Below are 18,094 nucleotides of genomic sequence, written 5' to 3'. Positions count from 1 at the left end.
TTCGTACTTATGTACTGTAAAATGTTTTGTTGTACTGTGTTTTTTTTATACTTTTTTATCTGTATTGTTGTCTATCACTTGTTTTCTTTGGAGCAAATGAAGGAAACTTAAACTTAAATCTTTACTTTGGGTACCATTAATTGACTATTTAGCAGTCTGGCTATTTAGCAGTCTTATGGCTTGTGGGTAGAAGCTGTCTCGGAGCCTGTTGGTCTGAGATGCACTCTTCACAACTGTGTGGGTGTGTGTGGACCATGTTAAGTCCTTAGTGATGTGGACGCCAAGGAAATTGACGTTCTCGACCCACTACACAACAGCCCTGTCGATGTGGATTGGAGGCATGCTCTACCCTCTTTCTCCTATAGTCTACGATCAGCTTCTTTGTCTAATTGACATTGTGGGAGAGGTTGTTGTCCAGGCACCACACAGCTAAGTCTCTGACCTCCTCCCTGTAGGCTGACTCATTGCCATCAGTGATCAGGCCTACCACCGTCATGTCATCAGCAAATTTTGATGATGGTGCTGGAGTTGTGCGTGGCCATGCAGTCATGGGTGAACAGAGAGTACAGGAGAGGATTAAGCACACAACCCTGAGGGGCCCCCGTGGTGAGGTTCAGTGTGGCGGAGGTGTTGCTGCCTGCCCTTACCACCTGGGTGCAGCCCATCAGGAAGTCCATGATCCAGTTCCAGAGGTAGGGGTTCAGCCCCAGGATGCCAAGCTTGGTTATGAGCTTGGAGGGGACTATGGTGTTGAACGCTGAGCTGTCGTCTATGGACAGCATTCTTACATAGTTATTTCCCTTCTTGTCTAGGTGGGTGAGGACAGTGTGAAGTGCAGATCCATCTGTGGATCTGTTGGGGAGGTATGCAAATTCGAGTGGGTCTAGGGTGTCTGGGATGATGGTGTTGATGTGTGTCATGACTAGGGCTGTTACGGTACCGCCACACCGGCGGTCACGAGTCATGACTGCAGTCAAATTCCACGTGACCGCTTGGTCACGATAACTAGCCTTCTCCAAAACTGTGCTCTGATGCTGCTGCTGGTCATTAGTAGCCTACCAAACTGGCTAACTACCTGATACTCAGCACTCTATTGTCCCTCTAATCACGCTTACATCAATGCAAGTGTAATCGAAAATCAAATCAAACACTTCATGAAAGCCCATGAGCTCATGTTGCGAAACATTTCTATAGGCTATGCAATTGTGCGAAAAAACTGAGTTTTGATGGCCACTATTATAAAGATGAGGATCCCATCAGCTTTCTACTGGCTAGGCCTACTATATTTATTTCTCAACTTTCCAAATATCTTGCACATTGCTTCACTTTACAACAGGAGTATAGCAAACCTGTCTGGCATGAAAATGAACCACGGGAATAGCATCCTCCATTCGCTATTTAAGTGCATAGATGACAGCATGTGCAGTAAGGCAAGAAACAGCGCATTACATTTCTTGCGACTTTTTCAAATCATAGTGGCACACCTCATGTAACCTAGCCCATAGGCCTATATATTTTGATAAGGTTGTATCACAAGTAAAGTGGCCAAATAACTTCTTAAAATGAAACACATTAATTCGCTTTGCAACTGATATAGAGCCTAACTGGTATACATAGGCGGCATTTGAGTTTCAAGTTTGGGGAAGATAATGTTCACCATAAAAATGCACCTTTATAATAAAACATTACATGCATAATAGCATTTGCGGTCACTTTTGAGAATGGTGTTTTCCTGCTAATTGATTGTATTTTGGAACATTTGCATTTATAGCCTACTGGCGTGGTGCGCATTGCTACGCTTATAATGTGTAGAAATAGCCCAATAGTTGATCAACATTTTAAGCTAAACATTCTGAGCTGTTGCATCAGCCTCATTGCTTTTAAAAGGTTTTTTGATGCAAGTGGTTGTAATAATTTGGGATCTATCACATCCCACAACTGTTCCAGAGTATGTTTGGAATATTTATTTCTCGCACAGAAGGATAAGTTGACCAATAAAATAGGTCAACTTGTGTACTATGGGGGATAGTAGATTGACATAGGCTAGTGCTTTTGCTGTTTGTTAGGACTATTCTTGTTAGTTGACGAAAAGTAAATGTGGACAGTTCTAGCATTTCAATTTGGGCCTTGAAATTCTGTAAGAAAGACATGCACTGTTGCGACCCTGATGTGTCTGTCTTCACTTGTAGCCTACTTTGGAGGTGAGATGCCTTCATACTATAAAATAAAGTCATGGAATTCTAACCAAATCTTGTCTGCTAAATGAACTAGTGTAGCCAGATCAGGGCCTAACATAAGGACAACTCAGAGTATGCTATTCTGTTCTTCTGAAATTGTCTTCATATCATGCTTCTTTAGACATGTCTAAAATAAATAATAGATTTATTGTGCAGGTGTAGGCTATATTAAATGGATTTCTTAGACTTTTTCAAATGTAGATGTCCCAAAGGTCTGCATCAGTGGCTTGTAGGCTTTGCGTGGAAGCCAGGAGATGTTAAACATGTTCCCTGTGGCTCAGTTGGTAGAGCATGGTGTTTGCAACGCCAGGGTTGTGGGTTTGATTCCCACGGGGGGCCAGTACAAAAAATAAATAAAAATAAATAAAATAATAATAAAAAATGTATGAAATGTATGCATTCACAACTGTAAGTCGCTCTGGATAAGAGCGTCTGCTAAATGACTAAAATGTAATGTAAATGTAATGTTAATTAATGGTCAATTTGCCATGCTTGACAATCAGCAGCTGAGAAAATGTCATGACCGCCACAGCCCTAGTCATGGAGCTTTTGGAAAGCAGGACTATGTCTGGCTTCTGTGTCATCGCTGTGATGATGTCTGGGACTTAAGCAGCCTTCCCAGGTTGACTTTCAGCTACTAGCCTTGAGCAGTTGCGAGAAGACCTGTCGAGCTGGTGTTGGCTTTTTTCCGGCTCTGACGAATGCGATAACCTGCTTCACTGGTCGAAGGCCCTTTCAGTGGCTGATCCCACTGCTATGGCTTTAAGCACCAGGTCGTTGCACCAGCGGTTGCGACCCTCACCTATGGCTTTTGAGCAGCAGCTGAGGATGTACTCAAGGGTTCCTCTCTTTAGGCACAGCAGATGGTGAATCAGCCTTACCCCAGCAGAACAGGTTAGATGTGCTTAGTAGGACATCGACTATACCCTGATGAAGACAGCTTGCTGTTGAAACATTGGTTATTACCAATGTTCCTGCTGGCTCCGTCCTTGACTGCTGCTCACACTTCCTCCTGCACCAGCTTCCACCTGTCTTTCCCTTGGGCCTTGTCGTAGCTTGGTGTTGTAATGCTACCAAGGCCATAGCCGCTGTGCCATAGCCGTGACTTAGCCTGCTCCCCTGCATTCTGAGCACTCTACTTCCTGTCCTCACCTCTATACCAGCCTAGGAGACTTTCGTCTTGTCTCCCTGTATTGCAGCACCTCCCTTGTACGGGTCAACATGAATTCCTCATTCAGGCTGCTGATGGGTAGCTTCAGTTGTTCTTCTGACTGTACAGGGCGATGCTGCTCAGTCTTCACGGTAATCCCAGGCATTTGCAGAGGTAGCTGCTGACTCTTCTCTCAAAGCCTTCGTAGCTGGACACCATGTTGGTATATCTAGGCCTTGAGCTTGCAAGGTAAACCTGACTTGTCCAGTGCAGTCAACCACGCCTCTAGCTCCTGGTTGGATGTCTTGATGGATGATGTATCTCTCAGGCTGCTGTGAAACAGCTTGGCCAGACTCTTTACCAGTTTCTCTGTGACGGATGGGATCTGTGTGTCTTGAATGATGAAGCGGAACTTGTCCACTGTTTTCCCCATCTTCAGCACCAGGGATCTAGACTTCGCTGGCTTTAAGTTCATCCATGCCCAGGTGCCAAGCTTCTCCAACCCCTTCAGAATCCACCTACTCCCTGGGACAGATGTTACTGTCAAAGTCAAGTCGTCCATGAAAGCTCTGATAGGGGGGTGTCACACGCCAGACCACCTCAGCTGATATGGCAAGGGCGAACAGTTTCACTGAAATGATGCAATCCGTGATGATTCCTTTCTCAAGCCTGTGCCATTCCGTTGTTGTGGACCCAGATGTGACTCTCAAACTGAAACTATTTTTAGTAGTTCAGTATAAGATCCCTGATCTTGCCTGGGACGTGGTGCCGATCCAGAGCCACATCAACCAGCTTGTTGGGGAATGAAATGCATTAACTTTTAATTAACAAGGCACACCTGTTAATTGAAATGCATTCCAGGTGACTACCTCATGAAGCTGGTTGAGGGAATGCCAAGCGCGTGCAAAGCTGTCATCAAGGCAAAGGGTGGCTACTTTGAAGAATCTCAAATATAAAATATATTTTGATTTGTTTAACACTTTTTTTGGTTACTACATGATTCCATATGTGTTATTTCATCGTTTTGATGTCTTCACTATTATTCTACAATGTAGAAAATAATTTAAAAAATCAAGAAAACCCTTCAATGAGTAGGTATGTCCAAACTTTTGACTGGTACTGTATATTTGGGTTATGTGAGATACCCTGTAAGAGCCTTCGTGCCAAAACCCATCTAGTGTGATAAATGTAAACTATTTGGACATGTGTCAAGTGTTTTTAGACAGGAGAAGTATTGTTTGCCTGTGGAGACAAAATGACGCAGTTGTGGTGGCGAGCATGTGCCCAAATTCATGAAGTGCCCTAATAGGGTGAAGGAGTCCGAGGTGACAAGAGTAAGAACTGCCCAGTTTGTCTCCTATCCAGGGTGGAAGAAGGGAGTAACGTTGAAGAAACCATGGTAGATGGATTAAAGAAACCAGTAAATGCTACTCGCCAACGGGATCGTGACAAAAAGGTGGACTTTGTATCATTTATTGCATTGGTTATAAACTGCACAGTGCAAACCAAGACGAAGGAAGAAGAAGAAGGTGGTTGCCATTGGATCAATGAAGCCTCGTCAACTGAGGGATAGTGAAATGCTACATGTTAAAAAGGTGGACTTTGTATTTTTTATTACAGTGGTCATAAACTGTACAGTACAAGTGGAGAAGAAGAAAATTTGAATCATTGTGAATGCCGCTGAACGTTTTTGGGTCTTTGTGATTTCACAGCCGAGGCCGTGCAAAAAATCCTGTTGGTGAATGTTCCGTCATCACAGTCCTCTGAGCCTGTGTAGGAATGTATTTTGGAGTGGACTTGTGATTTGAAGAAGTGAGATGGGTTTTCTTAGTTGACGTGTTTAATTTTGTATGATGTCGTTTTCCCCCTTTCCCGAAATAGTTTTTTTGTTCTTATTCATTACCCCGCCCAGTTGGTGACGGTAATGCACCATTAACATTGGATGCTAACTCCCTTTAAACCCAATCGAAGAAGATCAACGAAGTCTCGTGAAGTTTTCATGCGAGATCCCTTACCGACCGTAGTGACGTCAATTTAGAGAGACACGCAACAATGGTGAGTGAGCAAGCAAAAAAAAATTCTGTCTCATGTTTTCATGAGATATTACGAAGATTTACCACATTTTGTAGCTTGATATTAAAGATGTAGCTTTTTCATTTATACATAAAACACGATATTATGTATTTGTTACATTTTTTAAACGCATTCGTTGTATAAAACCTTCATTATTGTCAGCTACCGTAGCTAGCTAGCTAACGTTAGCTAGCTGTTAACTCTTACGTTGAATAGCGTTGCAGCGTTCAGTTTGCCGGTAGCTAACTAGCTAGCATGTTGATTCCCCGATCAGGAAATACATAGCGGCGATTACGAATCGCAGTTAATCATCGTACTCTGGCCATTTAGTACTCGATGTTGAGTCTGTGGCCAACTTAAAGTAACTAAAGATGTCAGCTAGCTAATGAAGTCTAACGTTACCAACAATAAGCCTTATTCAAGGTGCATCGATTGATTGGTTCTACCTCCAGGATATGTAGTTAATGTGTGTGTTTATGATTTCAGGGTCAAAGCCAAAGTGGGGGCCATGGACCTGGTGGAGGCAAGAAGGATGACAAGGTGAGCATGACATGGCAACAATCAGAGCCTCTGACAACACCATCTCCATAGCTACCAGCTGGATCTTTCAGATTTCTGTGTTAACCTGCATTATTCTACTGCCACAAAACATGTCACCATATCATATGTCAACAGGACAAGAAGAAGAAGTATGAGCCTCCCATCCCCACCAGAGTTGGGAAGAGGAAGAAGAAGAGCAAGGGACCAGATGCGGCCAGCAAGCTACCTTTAGGTAGTGTTACTAATGTCCCCTCACTTGGGTTATTTAGAAAGATAACCATTTACCTATCAATATCTAGCTTGGTGTTTTATGTGTTTTTCTGTATGTCATTCCTAACTCTAGCTTTGTAATTTCTTACTCACTCGCTTGTCAAGAGAAACAATATTCATAATGTATGGCAAAGGTAGGCAACTAGATTCAGCCCCGGGGGCCATAACATATCTTTTTATTTGTGGGAATACTTGGGAACAGATTTCCGAAACACATTTTTTGGGGCGATTCCTGGTGATGTCAGTCTTTTTAGACCAAAACTACCCAGGAACTTTGGGTGGGCAAAAATAATCACTTGTGGGACGGTTTTGGTCCCTGGGCTGCCTGTTGTGTGCTTCCCCCTGACGTATGCTATGTGTGTTTCCCCCTGACATATGCAGTCACCCCTCACACCCACTGCCGTCTGAAGCTGCTGAAGCAGGAGAGGATCAAAGACTACCTGCTGATGGAGGAGGAGTTCATCAGGAACCAGGAGCAGATGAAACCGCTGGAGGAAAAACAGGAAGTATTGACTACAGATATATATATATATTACTTTATTAGGTACACCATCCTGTTCACGAAAATGGTTAGTTCCTACAGACAGTGAGCCACATGGCCGTGGCTTGCTAGTTAAAGCAGGCAAACAGGCATCGGGGCATTCAGTTTTTGTTTGATTGAACGTTAGAATGGTCAAAATGAGTGACCTAAGTGACTCTGAGCGTGGCGTGATCGTCGGTGCCAGGCGCGTCGGTTTCAGTATCTCAGAAACGTCCGGCCTCCTGGGCTTTTTATCCACGACAGTATCTAGAATTTACTGAGAATGGTGCGACAAACAAAAAACATCCAGTCAGGGGCAGTCCTGTGGGCGAAAACAGCTCAGTGATGAGAGATCGAAGGAGACTGTCAAGATTTGTGTAAGCTAACAGGCAGGCCACAAACAGGCAAATAACGGTGCAGAACAACAGTGGTGTGCAGAATGGTCTCTCGGAACACACAGCTTGTTGATCCTTGTTATGGGTGGGCTATTGCAGCAGACGACCACACCAGGTTCCATTCCTAAAATCAAGAAGAAGCGGCTCCAGTGGGCACGCAATCACCAACACTGTACAATTGAGTGGAAAACATCGCTTGGTCCGACGAATCCTGGTTCCTGTTGATGGCAGAGTCAAGATTTGGCGTAAGCAGGATGAGTCCATGGCCCCATCTTGCCTGGTGTCAATGGTACAGTCTGGTAGAGGTGGTGTAATGGTGTGGGGAATGTTTACCTGGCACACATTAGGTTCCTTGATACCAATTGAGTCACGTTTCCATTCATCGAAGAATTCAGGCTGTTCTGGAGGCAAAGGCGTGTCCGACCCGGTACTAGATGGGTGTACTTAATAAACTGGCCGCTGAGTGTATAATACCATATTTATGTGTATATGTATATATAATACTATATTACTGTAGTTTATCAGATGAAACCACTAAAGGAGAAATGGTACTGATACAGTAAACTCTGTAGGACATTTTACTTAAATGTATATTTTTTGTAATTTAGCCAACATTCTTATTCAGAGCCACTTAGTTAGTGCATTCGTCTTAAGATGGCTAGGTGGGACAACCACATATCTGTGTCTGTTTGCTAAATTAATTTCTCTTTTCACTGGATAATAATGAATCACTTGATTTACTTGAGAAACCTGCCTTAGGCTATGTCAATTCAACTCATAAGTTGTCTTCCATGCATTTCCTGTGTCTGTTCTGCAGGAGGAGAGGTCCAAGGTGGATGACCTGAGGGGAACACCCATGTCTGTGGGGAACCTGGAGGAGATCATCGATGACAACCATGCCATCGTGTCTACGTCAGTAGGGTCAGAGCACTATGTCAGCATCCTCTCCTTCGTAGACAAAGACCTGCTGGAACCCGGCTGCTCTGTACTGCTCAACCACAAGGTACTGAGATATCTGCTCTGTACTGCTCAACCACAAGGTACTGAGATATCTGCTCTGTACTGCTCAACCACAAGGTACTGAGATATCTGCTCTGTACTGCTCAACCACAAGGTACTGAGATATCTGCTCTGTACTGCTCAACCACAAGGTACTGACATATAAAATCAGCAAAAAAAGAAATGTCCTTTTTTCAGGACCCTGTCTTTCAAAGGTAATTTGTAAAAATCCAATAACTTCACAGCTCTTCATTGTAAAGGGTTTAAACACTGTTTCTCATGCTTGTTCAATGAACCATAAACAATTAATGAACGTGCACCTGTGGAACGATCGTTAAGACACTAACAGCTTACAGACGGTAGGCAATTAAGGTCACAGTTATGAAAACTTAGAACGGGGGGGGGGGGTCAAAATCAAAAGTAACAGTCAGTATCTGGTGTGGCCACCAGCTGCAAGTACTGCAGTGCATCTCCTCCTCATGGACTGCACCAGATTTGCCCGTTCTTGTTGTGAGATGTTACCCCACTCTTCCACCAAGGCACCTGCAAGTTCCCGGGCATTTCTGGGGGGGATGGCCCTAGCCCTCACCCTCCAATCCAACAGGTCCCAGACGTGCTCAATGGGATTGAGATCTGGGCTCTTCGCTGGCCATGGCAGAACACTGACATTCCTGTCTTGCAGGAAATCACGCACAGAACGAGCAGTATGGCTGGTGACATTGTCATGCTGAAGGGTCATGTCAGGATGAGCCTGCAGGAAGGGAACCACATGAGGGAGGAGGATGTATTCCCTGTAACGCACAGCATTGAGATTGCCTGCAATGACAACAAGCTCAGTCCAATGATGCTGTGACACACCGCCCCAGACCATGACAGACCCTCCACCTCCAAATCGATTCCCGCTCCAGAGTACAGGCCTCGGTGTAACGCTCTTTCCTTCGACGGTAAACGCGAATCCGACCATCACCCCTGGTGAGACAAAACCGCGAGTCGTCAGTGAAGAGCACTTTTTGCGAGTCCTGTTTGGTCCAGCGACAGTGGGTTTGTGCCCATAGGAGACGTTGTTGCCAGTGATGTCTGGAGAGGCCCTCCATTACAACAGGCCTACAAGCCCTCAGGCCAGCCTCTCTCAGCCTATTGCGGACAGTCTGAGCACGGATGGAGGGGTTGTGCGTTCCTGGTGTAAGTCGGGCAGTTGTTGTTGCCATCCTGTACCTGTCCCACAGGTTTGATGTACCGATCCTGTGCAGGTGTTGTTACACGTGGTCTGCCACTGCGAGGACGATCAGCTGTCTGCCTGTAGCTCTGTCTTAGGCGTCTCACAGTACGGACATTGCAATTTATTGCCCTGGCCACATCTGCAGTCCTCATGCCTCCTTGCAGCATGCCTAAGGCACGTTCACAGAGATGAGCAGGGACCCTGGGCATCTTTCTTTTGGTGATTTTCAGAGTCAGTAGAAAGGCCTCTTTAGTGTCCTAAGTTTTCATAACTGTGACCTTAATTGCCTACCGTCTGTATGATGTTAGTGTCTTAACGAACGTTCCACAGGTGTATGTTCATTAATTGTTTATGGTTCATTGAACAAGCATGGGAAACAGTGTTTAAACCCTTTACAATGAAGATCTGTGAAGTTATTTGGATTTGTATGAATTATCTTTGAAAGACAGGGTCCTGAAAAGGGGACGTTTATTTTTTTGCTGAGTTTATATCTGCTCTGTACTACTCAACCACGAAGTAAAGAGATTGTCTACCCGTAGTCAGGAATGTAGCCTCTGAATTTGGCTTTTTGTTGTCGTTAATAGTTTTGACATTAATTAATTGCATTGTAATCCGGGATGTTTTTAATCTTTGACAAAATAAGTGTGTTAAGCCGAAGTCCCCATTGTGTGGGGGAAAGTATTTCTGTTATTATGTGTGGGTTGAGTAGTGAGGGACGTTGATTGACTCTGTTCCATGTTTGTCCTCTAGGTCCATGCTGTGATTGGTGTCCTGATGGACGACACTGATCCCCTGGTCACAGTGATGAAGGTGGAGAAGGCCCCTCAGGAGACCTACGCTGACATAGGAGGTCTAGACAGCCAGATCCAGGAGATCAAGGTACAAGACCACAGCCTTTATAATACTACATAAGGCTTTATAACACAGCTACTATCTGACATAGGAGAACTGGACAGCCAGATCCACATGATCAAGGTACAACAGAGTAGAGGGCATCACCCTACATAAAATTGGCTCTATAACACTACATAACAGACTCCATAACACTACATTACATAGACTTTATAACACTACAAGCTATAACACAGTAACTACCAGTGGCAATAACCATGTCTTTACCCTGTAACTAACCAGTATATACAGCCTGAGAGGGGAGGGACATACTCCACATGCTCGTTAACCTCTATGGGCTAGGTGGGACGCTAGCGTGCCACCCGTGGTGCACTCCATCAACAGCAGGTGCATTTCAAGAGCGGCAAATTTGAATCCAAATAAATGTCAAAATTCAAATTTTTCAAAAATACAACTATTTTACACCATTTGAAAGATAAACATCTCCTTAATCTAACCACGTTTTACGATTTCAAAAAGGTTTTACGGCGAAAGCATAAATTTAGAGTATGTTAGGACAGTACATTTACAAGAGTTGTGTGTAATGTTTTGTCAATTCAAAGACAGGGTCACCAAAACCATAAAACCAGCTAAAATGATGCACTAACCTTTTACAATCTCCATCAGATGACACTCCTAGGACATTATGTTAGACAATGCATGCATTTTTAGTTCTATCAAGTTCATATTTATATCCAAAAACAGCGTTTTACTATGGCATTGATGTTGAGGAAATCGTTTCCCTCCAATAACCGGCAGTCAAGTCAGCGTCACAAATTAAATAATTAAAATTAGAAAACATTGGTAAAATATTATATTGTCATTTAAAGAATTATAGATTTACATCTCTTGAACGCAATCAACTTGCCAGATTTAAAAATAACCTTACTGGGAAATCACACTTTGCAATAATCTGAGCACTGCGCCCAGAAAAATACGCGTTGCGATACAGACTAGCCATCATGTTGGGGAGATCTAAAATCGAAAATACTATGTAAATAATCCATTACCTTTGATTCTCTTCATCAGATGTCACTTCCAGGTATCACAGGTCCATAACGAATGTAGTTTTGTTCAAAAAAGCTCATCATTTATGTCCAAAAATCTCCGTCTTGTTAGCACATGATCTAAGCCAGCCGGACTTCTCGTCATGAACGAGGGGAAAAAATATATTTACGTTCGTTCAAACATGTCAAACGTTGTATAGCATAAATCATTAGGGCCTTTTTTAACCAGAACATGAATAATATTCAAGGTGGACGAATGCATACTCTTTTATAACGTATTGGAACGAGGGTACCCAACATGAACTCGCGCGCCAGGTGTCTAATGGGACATCATCGTTCCATGGCTCTTGTTCGGTCAGATCTCCCTCCAGAAGACTCAAAACACTTTGTAAAGGCTGGTGACATCTAGTGGAAGCAATAGGAAGTGCCAAAATATTCCTCAGCCCCTGTGTTTTTCAATGGGATAGGTTTAAAGTCAATACAACACATCAGGTATCCACTTCCTGTCAGAAAATGTCTCAGGGTTTTGCCTGCCAAATGAGTTCTGTTATACTCACAGACACCATTCAAACAGTTTTAGAAACTTTAGAGTGTTTTCTATCCATATATAATAAGTATATGCATATTGTAGTTACTGGGTAGGATTAGTAACCAGATTAAATCGGGTACATTTTTTTTATCCAGACGTGCAAATGCTGCCCCCTAGCCCTAACAGGTTAACACTATACATTTTATGGTAACTGCCATAATAACAGTTGATGTTGTGTAGGAGTCCGTGGAGCTGCCTCTCACCCACCCTGAGTACTATGAGGAGATGGGCATCAAGCCTCCTAAAGGAGTCATCCTCTATGGAGCACCTGGCACTGGTGAGTTAGATCCTTATTTAACAATTCACATTCTTCTACACAAAGTTGTTTTAGAAAAATGTTCCTGGTTATTCAAGAGGAAATTATTTCCAATGTTGCTCAAAACTGTTTACACAACAAGAAGGACCAAAACAACGTACATAATCCCTGAGACGAGCATAGCAACGAGCAGTATGTACAGGGAAACAGACATTGAAATCCTATGACGTAATGAACGGTGTGAGCCTGTTTGTCTCTCTGTGTTAGGTAAGACCCTGCTGGCCAAGGCGGTGGCCAACCAGACGTCAGCTACGTTCCTGCGTGTGGTGGGCTCTGAGCTGATTCAGAAGTACCTGGGGGACGGGCCCAAGCTGGTCAGAGAGCTGTTCAGGGTGGCAGAGGAACACGCACCATCCATCGTCTTCATCGATGAGATAGACGCCATCGGCACTAAAAGGTACTAAAATACTTCCAGCTGGATCCACTGGTAACACCAGGGCTCTTGAAAGACCAGAGTTGTGTTCATTAGGCACAGAAGTGGAAGGAAACGGACTGAAACAGAGAAGGACTACCTGGACACAAATGTTTATTTTCCATTGTAAAACATTTTAGATCTTCCTCTGTTGTGTGCCCTAATGAATACAACCCAGGAATGTTTCTCTACTCTGACTATCCACTGTGTGTTTCTCTCACTCAAAGATATGACTCTAACTCTGGAGGAGAACGGGAGATTCAGAGGACTTTGCTGGAGCTTCTCAACCAGCTGGATGGTTTTGACTCTAGAGGAGATGTGAAGGTGATCATGGCCACCAACAGGATAGAGACTCTGGACCCTGCCCTCATCAGGCCTGGTAAGATGCTCTCAGCAGCATCTGAAAAATGGAGCCTATTTTCATATTTGATATTTAAATGGACCTGTAGACAGGGATAAAACGACCTCAGTATATGTATATACTGTATATTGAGGACCGAGATTCTACTATAAAATGAATGCAGATTAATTTCCTCATTCTGAACTCTATCTCTTGACCTTTTTATTAGTGAACAACAGATGGAGCTCTCAACTCTTCTACACAACTCAAATTAAAAGCAACATCGTTCACTGAAGCCATTTGAGCAAAGCAACCTTTATCTCCACACACTGAGTCCATTTCAATAAGTATTCTATTCTAGAATCAAAATGAGTAGACCCGAACAGCCATTCTCTTAGTGATGTTCCATGCCTTCCTCACCCCCTGGTTATGTGGTTCTTCCAGGGCGTATTGACAGGAAGATAGAGTTCCCTCTGCCTGATGAGAAGACCAAGCGGAGGATCTTCAACATCCACACCAGCAGGATGACCGTAGCAGACGACGTCACCCTGGACGACCTGATCTTAGCTAAAGATGACCTATCAGGAGCTGACATCAAGGTAATATGGCTGGCCAGGGTTTCCTCTACTACCACCACTGTAGGCCAGATGCACTTCTTCAGGATGCAGGGTCATTAGTAGTTCTGCGCAGTCTGACTGTAATGTAGTCCATCTCAAACACACACTATGGCTGTCCAGGGTTTCCACTACCAATACTTATGTGAGGTAGGCCCCCCAGTCAAGCACTGTGCATGCCCAAAAACGACCGGCCTCTATTGGTTTCAATTGAATGTTGTGTGTTTTTTAGCCCTGAGTGTTGCGTTACAGATGTTTGAAAACCACCTTGAAACAGGACTGTAGAACACAGTGCCTCGAGGTACACCAGAGTACGATGTTTGGAACATAAGCTCCCATTGACTTGACAGTGCTGCCCTCTTGTGACAGCTCTTTACATTTACAATACAGCCTTTGTTCTTACCTCAGTCCTATGTTCCCACTACATCTATTTTACCATGTTAAATCAGTGATATTTTAAAGAAATGGAGACGAGGATACAGTTTGAAACCGTCTGAACAGGGCCCTTTTTCTGTTACATTCCTATCTGTATTTGAAAGCCACAATCTTCTGAGACTAACCTGTCTTCTCATCCTACAGGCCATCTGTACTGAGGCTGGCCTCATGGCCCTGAGAGAGCGCAGGATGAAGGTCACCAACGAAGACTTCAAGAAGTCCAAGGAGAATGTGCTGTACAAGAAACAGGAGGGCACACCGGAGGGCCTGTACCTCTAACCTATAACCTCTGACCTATAACCCCTGACCTTTCCACAGTGTGAAAGAGAGGAGTCTGGCTGTCTCCTCACAGAACGGAGTTTTGATATAATTTGTTGCATGTTACGTTGGACTCAACACTCCCACTGTCTACCTTTATGTGCTATGATATGACAGACAATAAATACAAGAATTTGAATGTGAGAGAAGTGTTGTTATTCATTGTCCCATATATGATTATATATTCCCCTCCATGTTATCTCTCTTTAGTAGAGGTAGTGTTGTGTAGCCAGCGTCTAACCGTTTGGAGAAGCCTGGAAATCTAGGCTACAGTAGAAGCAGTGTTACTTGGCATACGGTGTGCATCATACCCACCTGTGGGTGAATTCAATAACTGTGGTTCATTAACTCCAGTAATAATCTTCATATGTTAATGTTCACAAACTAAGACGTCTTGTTTTTGCGGCTGAGCCACTGCAGTTCATTTGACACATGCAGCAGAAAAGCAACATTGATTTAATTGCTCTTGATGTGGGGCCAAGTGTAACTTTGTACTCCACACAACACTTGCTTGAGTGAAAATGCTGTATGCAGCCCTGCCCTCTTTCTCTCTGACATCCCCTTATTAAATCAGTCACACAGTTCAAATGCAACACTGGAATGAGACCTTTGGCCTGCCATGGATAATAACAGGGTGACTGAGCTGAGCCACACCAGGTCTGCAGGCAGGGGAGACGGTTGGCCTGCCACAGATAATAACAGGGTGACTGAGCTGAGCCACACCAGGTCTGCAGGCAGGGGAGACGGTTGGCCTGCCACGGATAATAACAGGGTGACTGAGCTGAGCCACACCAGGTCTGCAGGCAGGGGAGACGGTTGGCCTGCCACGGATAATAACAGGGTGACTGAGCTGAGCCACACCAGGTCTGCAGGCAGGGGAGACGGTTGGCCTGCCACGGATAATAACAGGGTGACTGAGCTGAGCCACACCAGGTCTGCAGGCAGGGGAGACGGTTGGCCTGCCACAGATAATAACTGAGGGTGACTGAGCTGAGCCACACCAGGTCTGCAGGCAGGGGAGACGGTTGGCCTGCCACAGATAATAACTGAGGGTGACTGAGCTGAGCCACACCAGGTCTGCAGGCAGGGGAGACGGTTGGCCTGCCACAGATAATAACTGAGGGTGACTGAGCTGAGCCACACCAGGTCTGCAGGCAGGGGAGACGGTTGGCCTGCCACAGATAATAACTGAGGGTGACTGAGCTGAGCCACACCAGGTCTGCAGGCAGGGGAGACGGTTGGCCTGCCACAGATAATAACTGAGGGTGACTGAGCTGAGCCACACCAGGTCTGCAGGCAGGGGAGACGGTTGGCCTGCCACAGATAATAACTGAGGGTGACTGAGCTGAGCCACACCAGGTCTGCAGGCAGGGGAGACGGTTGGCCTGCCACAGATAATAACTGAGGGTGACTGAGCTGAGCCACACCAGGTCTGCAGGCAGGGGAGACGGTTGGCCTGCCACAGATAATAACTGAGGGTGACTGAGCTGAGCCACACCAGGTCTGCAGGCAGGGGAGACGGTTGGCCTGCCACAGATAATAACTGAAGGTGACAGCTGAGCCACACCAGGCCTGCAGGCAGGGGAGACGGTTGGTTGTGAATGTGTAGGCCTAGCCTATGTGCTTATAACTACTGCTGTTTTTTATTTTTATTTAACTTGGCCAGTCAGTGAAGAAATTATTTACAATGACGGCCTAACCCGGACGATGCTGGGCCAATGGGAGTCCCATAGGGCGCAGCACAAATCACAGCCGGTTGTGATACAGCCTGGAATCGAACCTGGGTCTGTAGTGACGCCTCTAGTGCCTTAGACTGTGGTGTTAGCCCCCCCAGTTATTACTGTGTAATAAAGCCTATATAGTGTGGGAGTGTCAAAGGACAAAGGTTAACCATCTTGTTCTTGTTTCTATGCTCTGGACATTTCATATTCATAATTTTTTATTGATGACAAATGCACAGTGTACCACTGAACTGAGATTTGACGGGTCAACTGACAGAGTGGGAATAGAGAGACAGGTGGAATCTCTCTCTCTCTCTCTAGGGTGGAGTCATTGGCAGATATGGAGGTTGACCTTTCAATGTCTCAGTCAACTGAAGAGGTAAAGATCATGGACATGCTGTATCCGAGGACATCTCTTCAGTCTGTTTTGAAGCTGACTTAAAAAAAAAAACGTCATTTCAGGCGGAGACTTCATAAATTATTAAAAGACTAATGTTCTGACAGATTGAATTGATCTGAAATTGATTTCTTTGTGGCCAGAGGGAGAGATCATTCTCATCATCCACCACAAGGTGGCGCCTTAACTGCGTGTTTTTTATAAAAAGTGCACTGACAACAGACTGGACATGAGAATTCGGCTGGTCACACTTCTTGGCCAACAAATGTCGCATAAAATCTGACATTTGCCTTCAGAAATTGAACACCATCTGCAGAATAAGCTACTGTAGCCTATGCCAATCCTAAAATAGCCTTCATTGAAACATTTGATATTTAGCCTACTCAACTCACTAGGCAATAGGTAGAATTTACAATTTAAGCAACAAACACAACATACGGACTATTATGCAGGCAAAACTTCTCAAATAAAATATAGAGAGCAGTGTTTTCCCCATTAACGGCATTTACACCACCGCAACGATGCTGCTCCATTCTTCCATTTATACATGATTTTCTAGTAGGTAGCGTATCATCCAATGGAAAGTATTGCACCTCCCAGCATAGAATCTCAGCAGCACTTGTCTGCCCGGTAGTCCTTTCCGCTGTCACAAAATACTTACATTTCCAAAGCTTTTAGTAAACCACAATGTAATCTCCATCTCTAACAAAATGAGCTGTTTGGACAAACAATGTGCGTTAATCGTATAGGTTTTAACTTTGTTATATTTATGGGATTTCCATCTAGCGCTACTGGTGCAATGCAGGTCCGACCTAGCCAATACTTGCGGCCAATACATAATATTGCGGGTCTGCTCTAACCAATCAGACGCAGCGTCACATAACGACACTGCAAATGATCCAGCGTCAGCCAGGTAGCGACTTTATACACTACGAGTATCCTTCCGCTATAGTAAAATAGTCCAATGTAGAAGTTTTGTACTAGAGAAGAGACCTAAAAGTTTAGTTTGATTTTATGGCCTTTCGAAGTATCATTGATAGTCATAATGTAACTAATGCGAAATGTATTTCTCAGTTATTCACCGGCTCACTTGTTGATGTAGCGTGATTAATTATGTCTTTGCGTCAATATACAGGGTATATGAGGTTCCCCTGTCCTTATTCACGAGGAGGCATTATTTTTGCACAGGTTATAGGCCTAATATGTTGTATTTAGGGCAAGGTTTGTAAATTGTGCATTTGACTTGAATGAGACATATAGTTTAGAATTAGCAAAACCTATAATAGGGGCGGCAGGTAGGAGCATTGGGTCAGTGATCGAAAGGTTGCAGGATCGAATCCCCGAGCTGACAAGGAAGTTAACCCACTGTGCCCCGGGCGCCGATGAGGTAGATCTCGATTAGGCAGCTCAGGGTTACATCCCTAATAAAATAATAACACACCAAGGACTGTCTCAAATGACCTTGGTGACTCTTATAATGTTCTTGGCTATTCTTGCCGTAGTGTATGGAGAGTTGCACCTGCTATGGCGCAAATCAGAATTGAAATGAGGGGATGTGCAGTCTACAATGTGCACAACAGGCCTGCTAGCTACAGAAGACGCAGGGCGGTCCTGTGATTGACGTGTCTCCGTCTTGTAGTGGGAGGGACTT

The 18,094-nt window shown here is 44.4% G+C and overlaps 1 protein-coding gene and 1 pseudogene across 1 annotated transcript; one reads left to right on the top strand and one right to left on the bottom strand.

Annotated features, from left to right (window-relative positions):
* Window positions 1-2,704: 2,704 nt before the first annotated feature.
* On the bottom strand, window positions 2,705-4,191 carry LOC106608219 (uncharacterized; annotated as a pseudogene).
* Window positions 4,192-5,078: 887 nt separating this feature from the next.
* LOC106608224 (26S proteasome regulatory subunit 4) lies at window positions 5,079-14,469 on the top strand. The gene is made up of 11 exons (XM_045721091.1): window positions 5,079-5,442; window positions 5,947-6,000; window positions 6,136-6,232; window positions 6,652-6,776; window positions 8,003-8,188; window positions 10,154-10,282; window positions 12,071-12,167; window positions 12,414-12,603; window positions 12,846-12,997; window positions 13,403-13,557; window positions 14,152-14,469. Exons 1-11 carry the CDS (start codon window positions 5,440-5,442, stop codon window positions 14,284-14,286), a joined length of 1,323 nt encoding a protein of 440 aa, XP_045577047.1. The 5' UTR covers window positions 5,079-5,439; the 3' UTR covers window positions 14,287-14,469.
* Window positions 14,470-18,094: the final 3,625 nt, after the last annotated feature.

This window comes from Salmo salar, chromosome ssa06 (assembly GCF_905237065.1).
Source record: "Salmo salar chromosome ssa06, Ssal_v3.1, whole genome shotgun sequence".
In the NCBI taxonomy this organism is placed as follows: Eukaryota; Metazoa; Chordata; class Actinopteri; order Salmoniformes; family Salmonidae; genus Salmo; species Salmo salar.
Note: the sequence above shows the minus strand (reverse complement) of the source record. Positions and strands in the feature narration are given on the sequence as shown.

Bases quoted from the DNA above. Each gene is read 5' to 3' on its own strand.
- LOC106608224 (XM_045721091.1), top strand. The intron at 8,189-10,153 runs GTACTGAGATAT...TTTGTCCTCTAG, and splicing joins CTGTACTGCTCAACCACAAG to GTCCATGCTGTGATTGGTGT. The intron at 12,604-12,845 runs GTACTAAAATAC...TCTCACTCAAAG, and splicing joins GACGCCATCGGCACTAAAAG to ATATGACTCTAACTCTGGAG.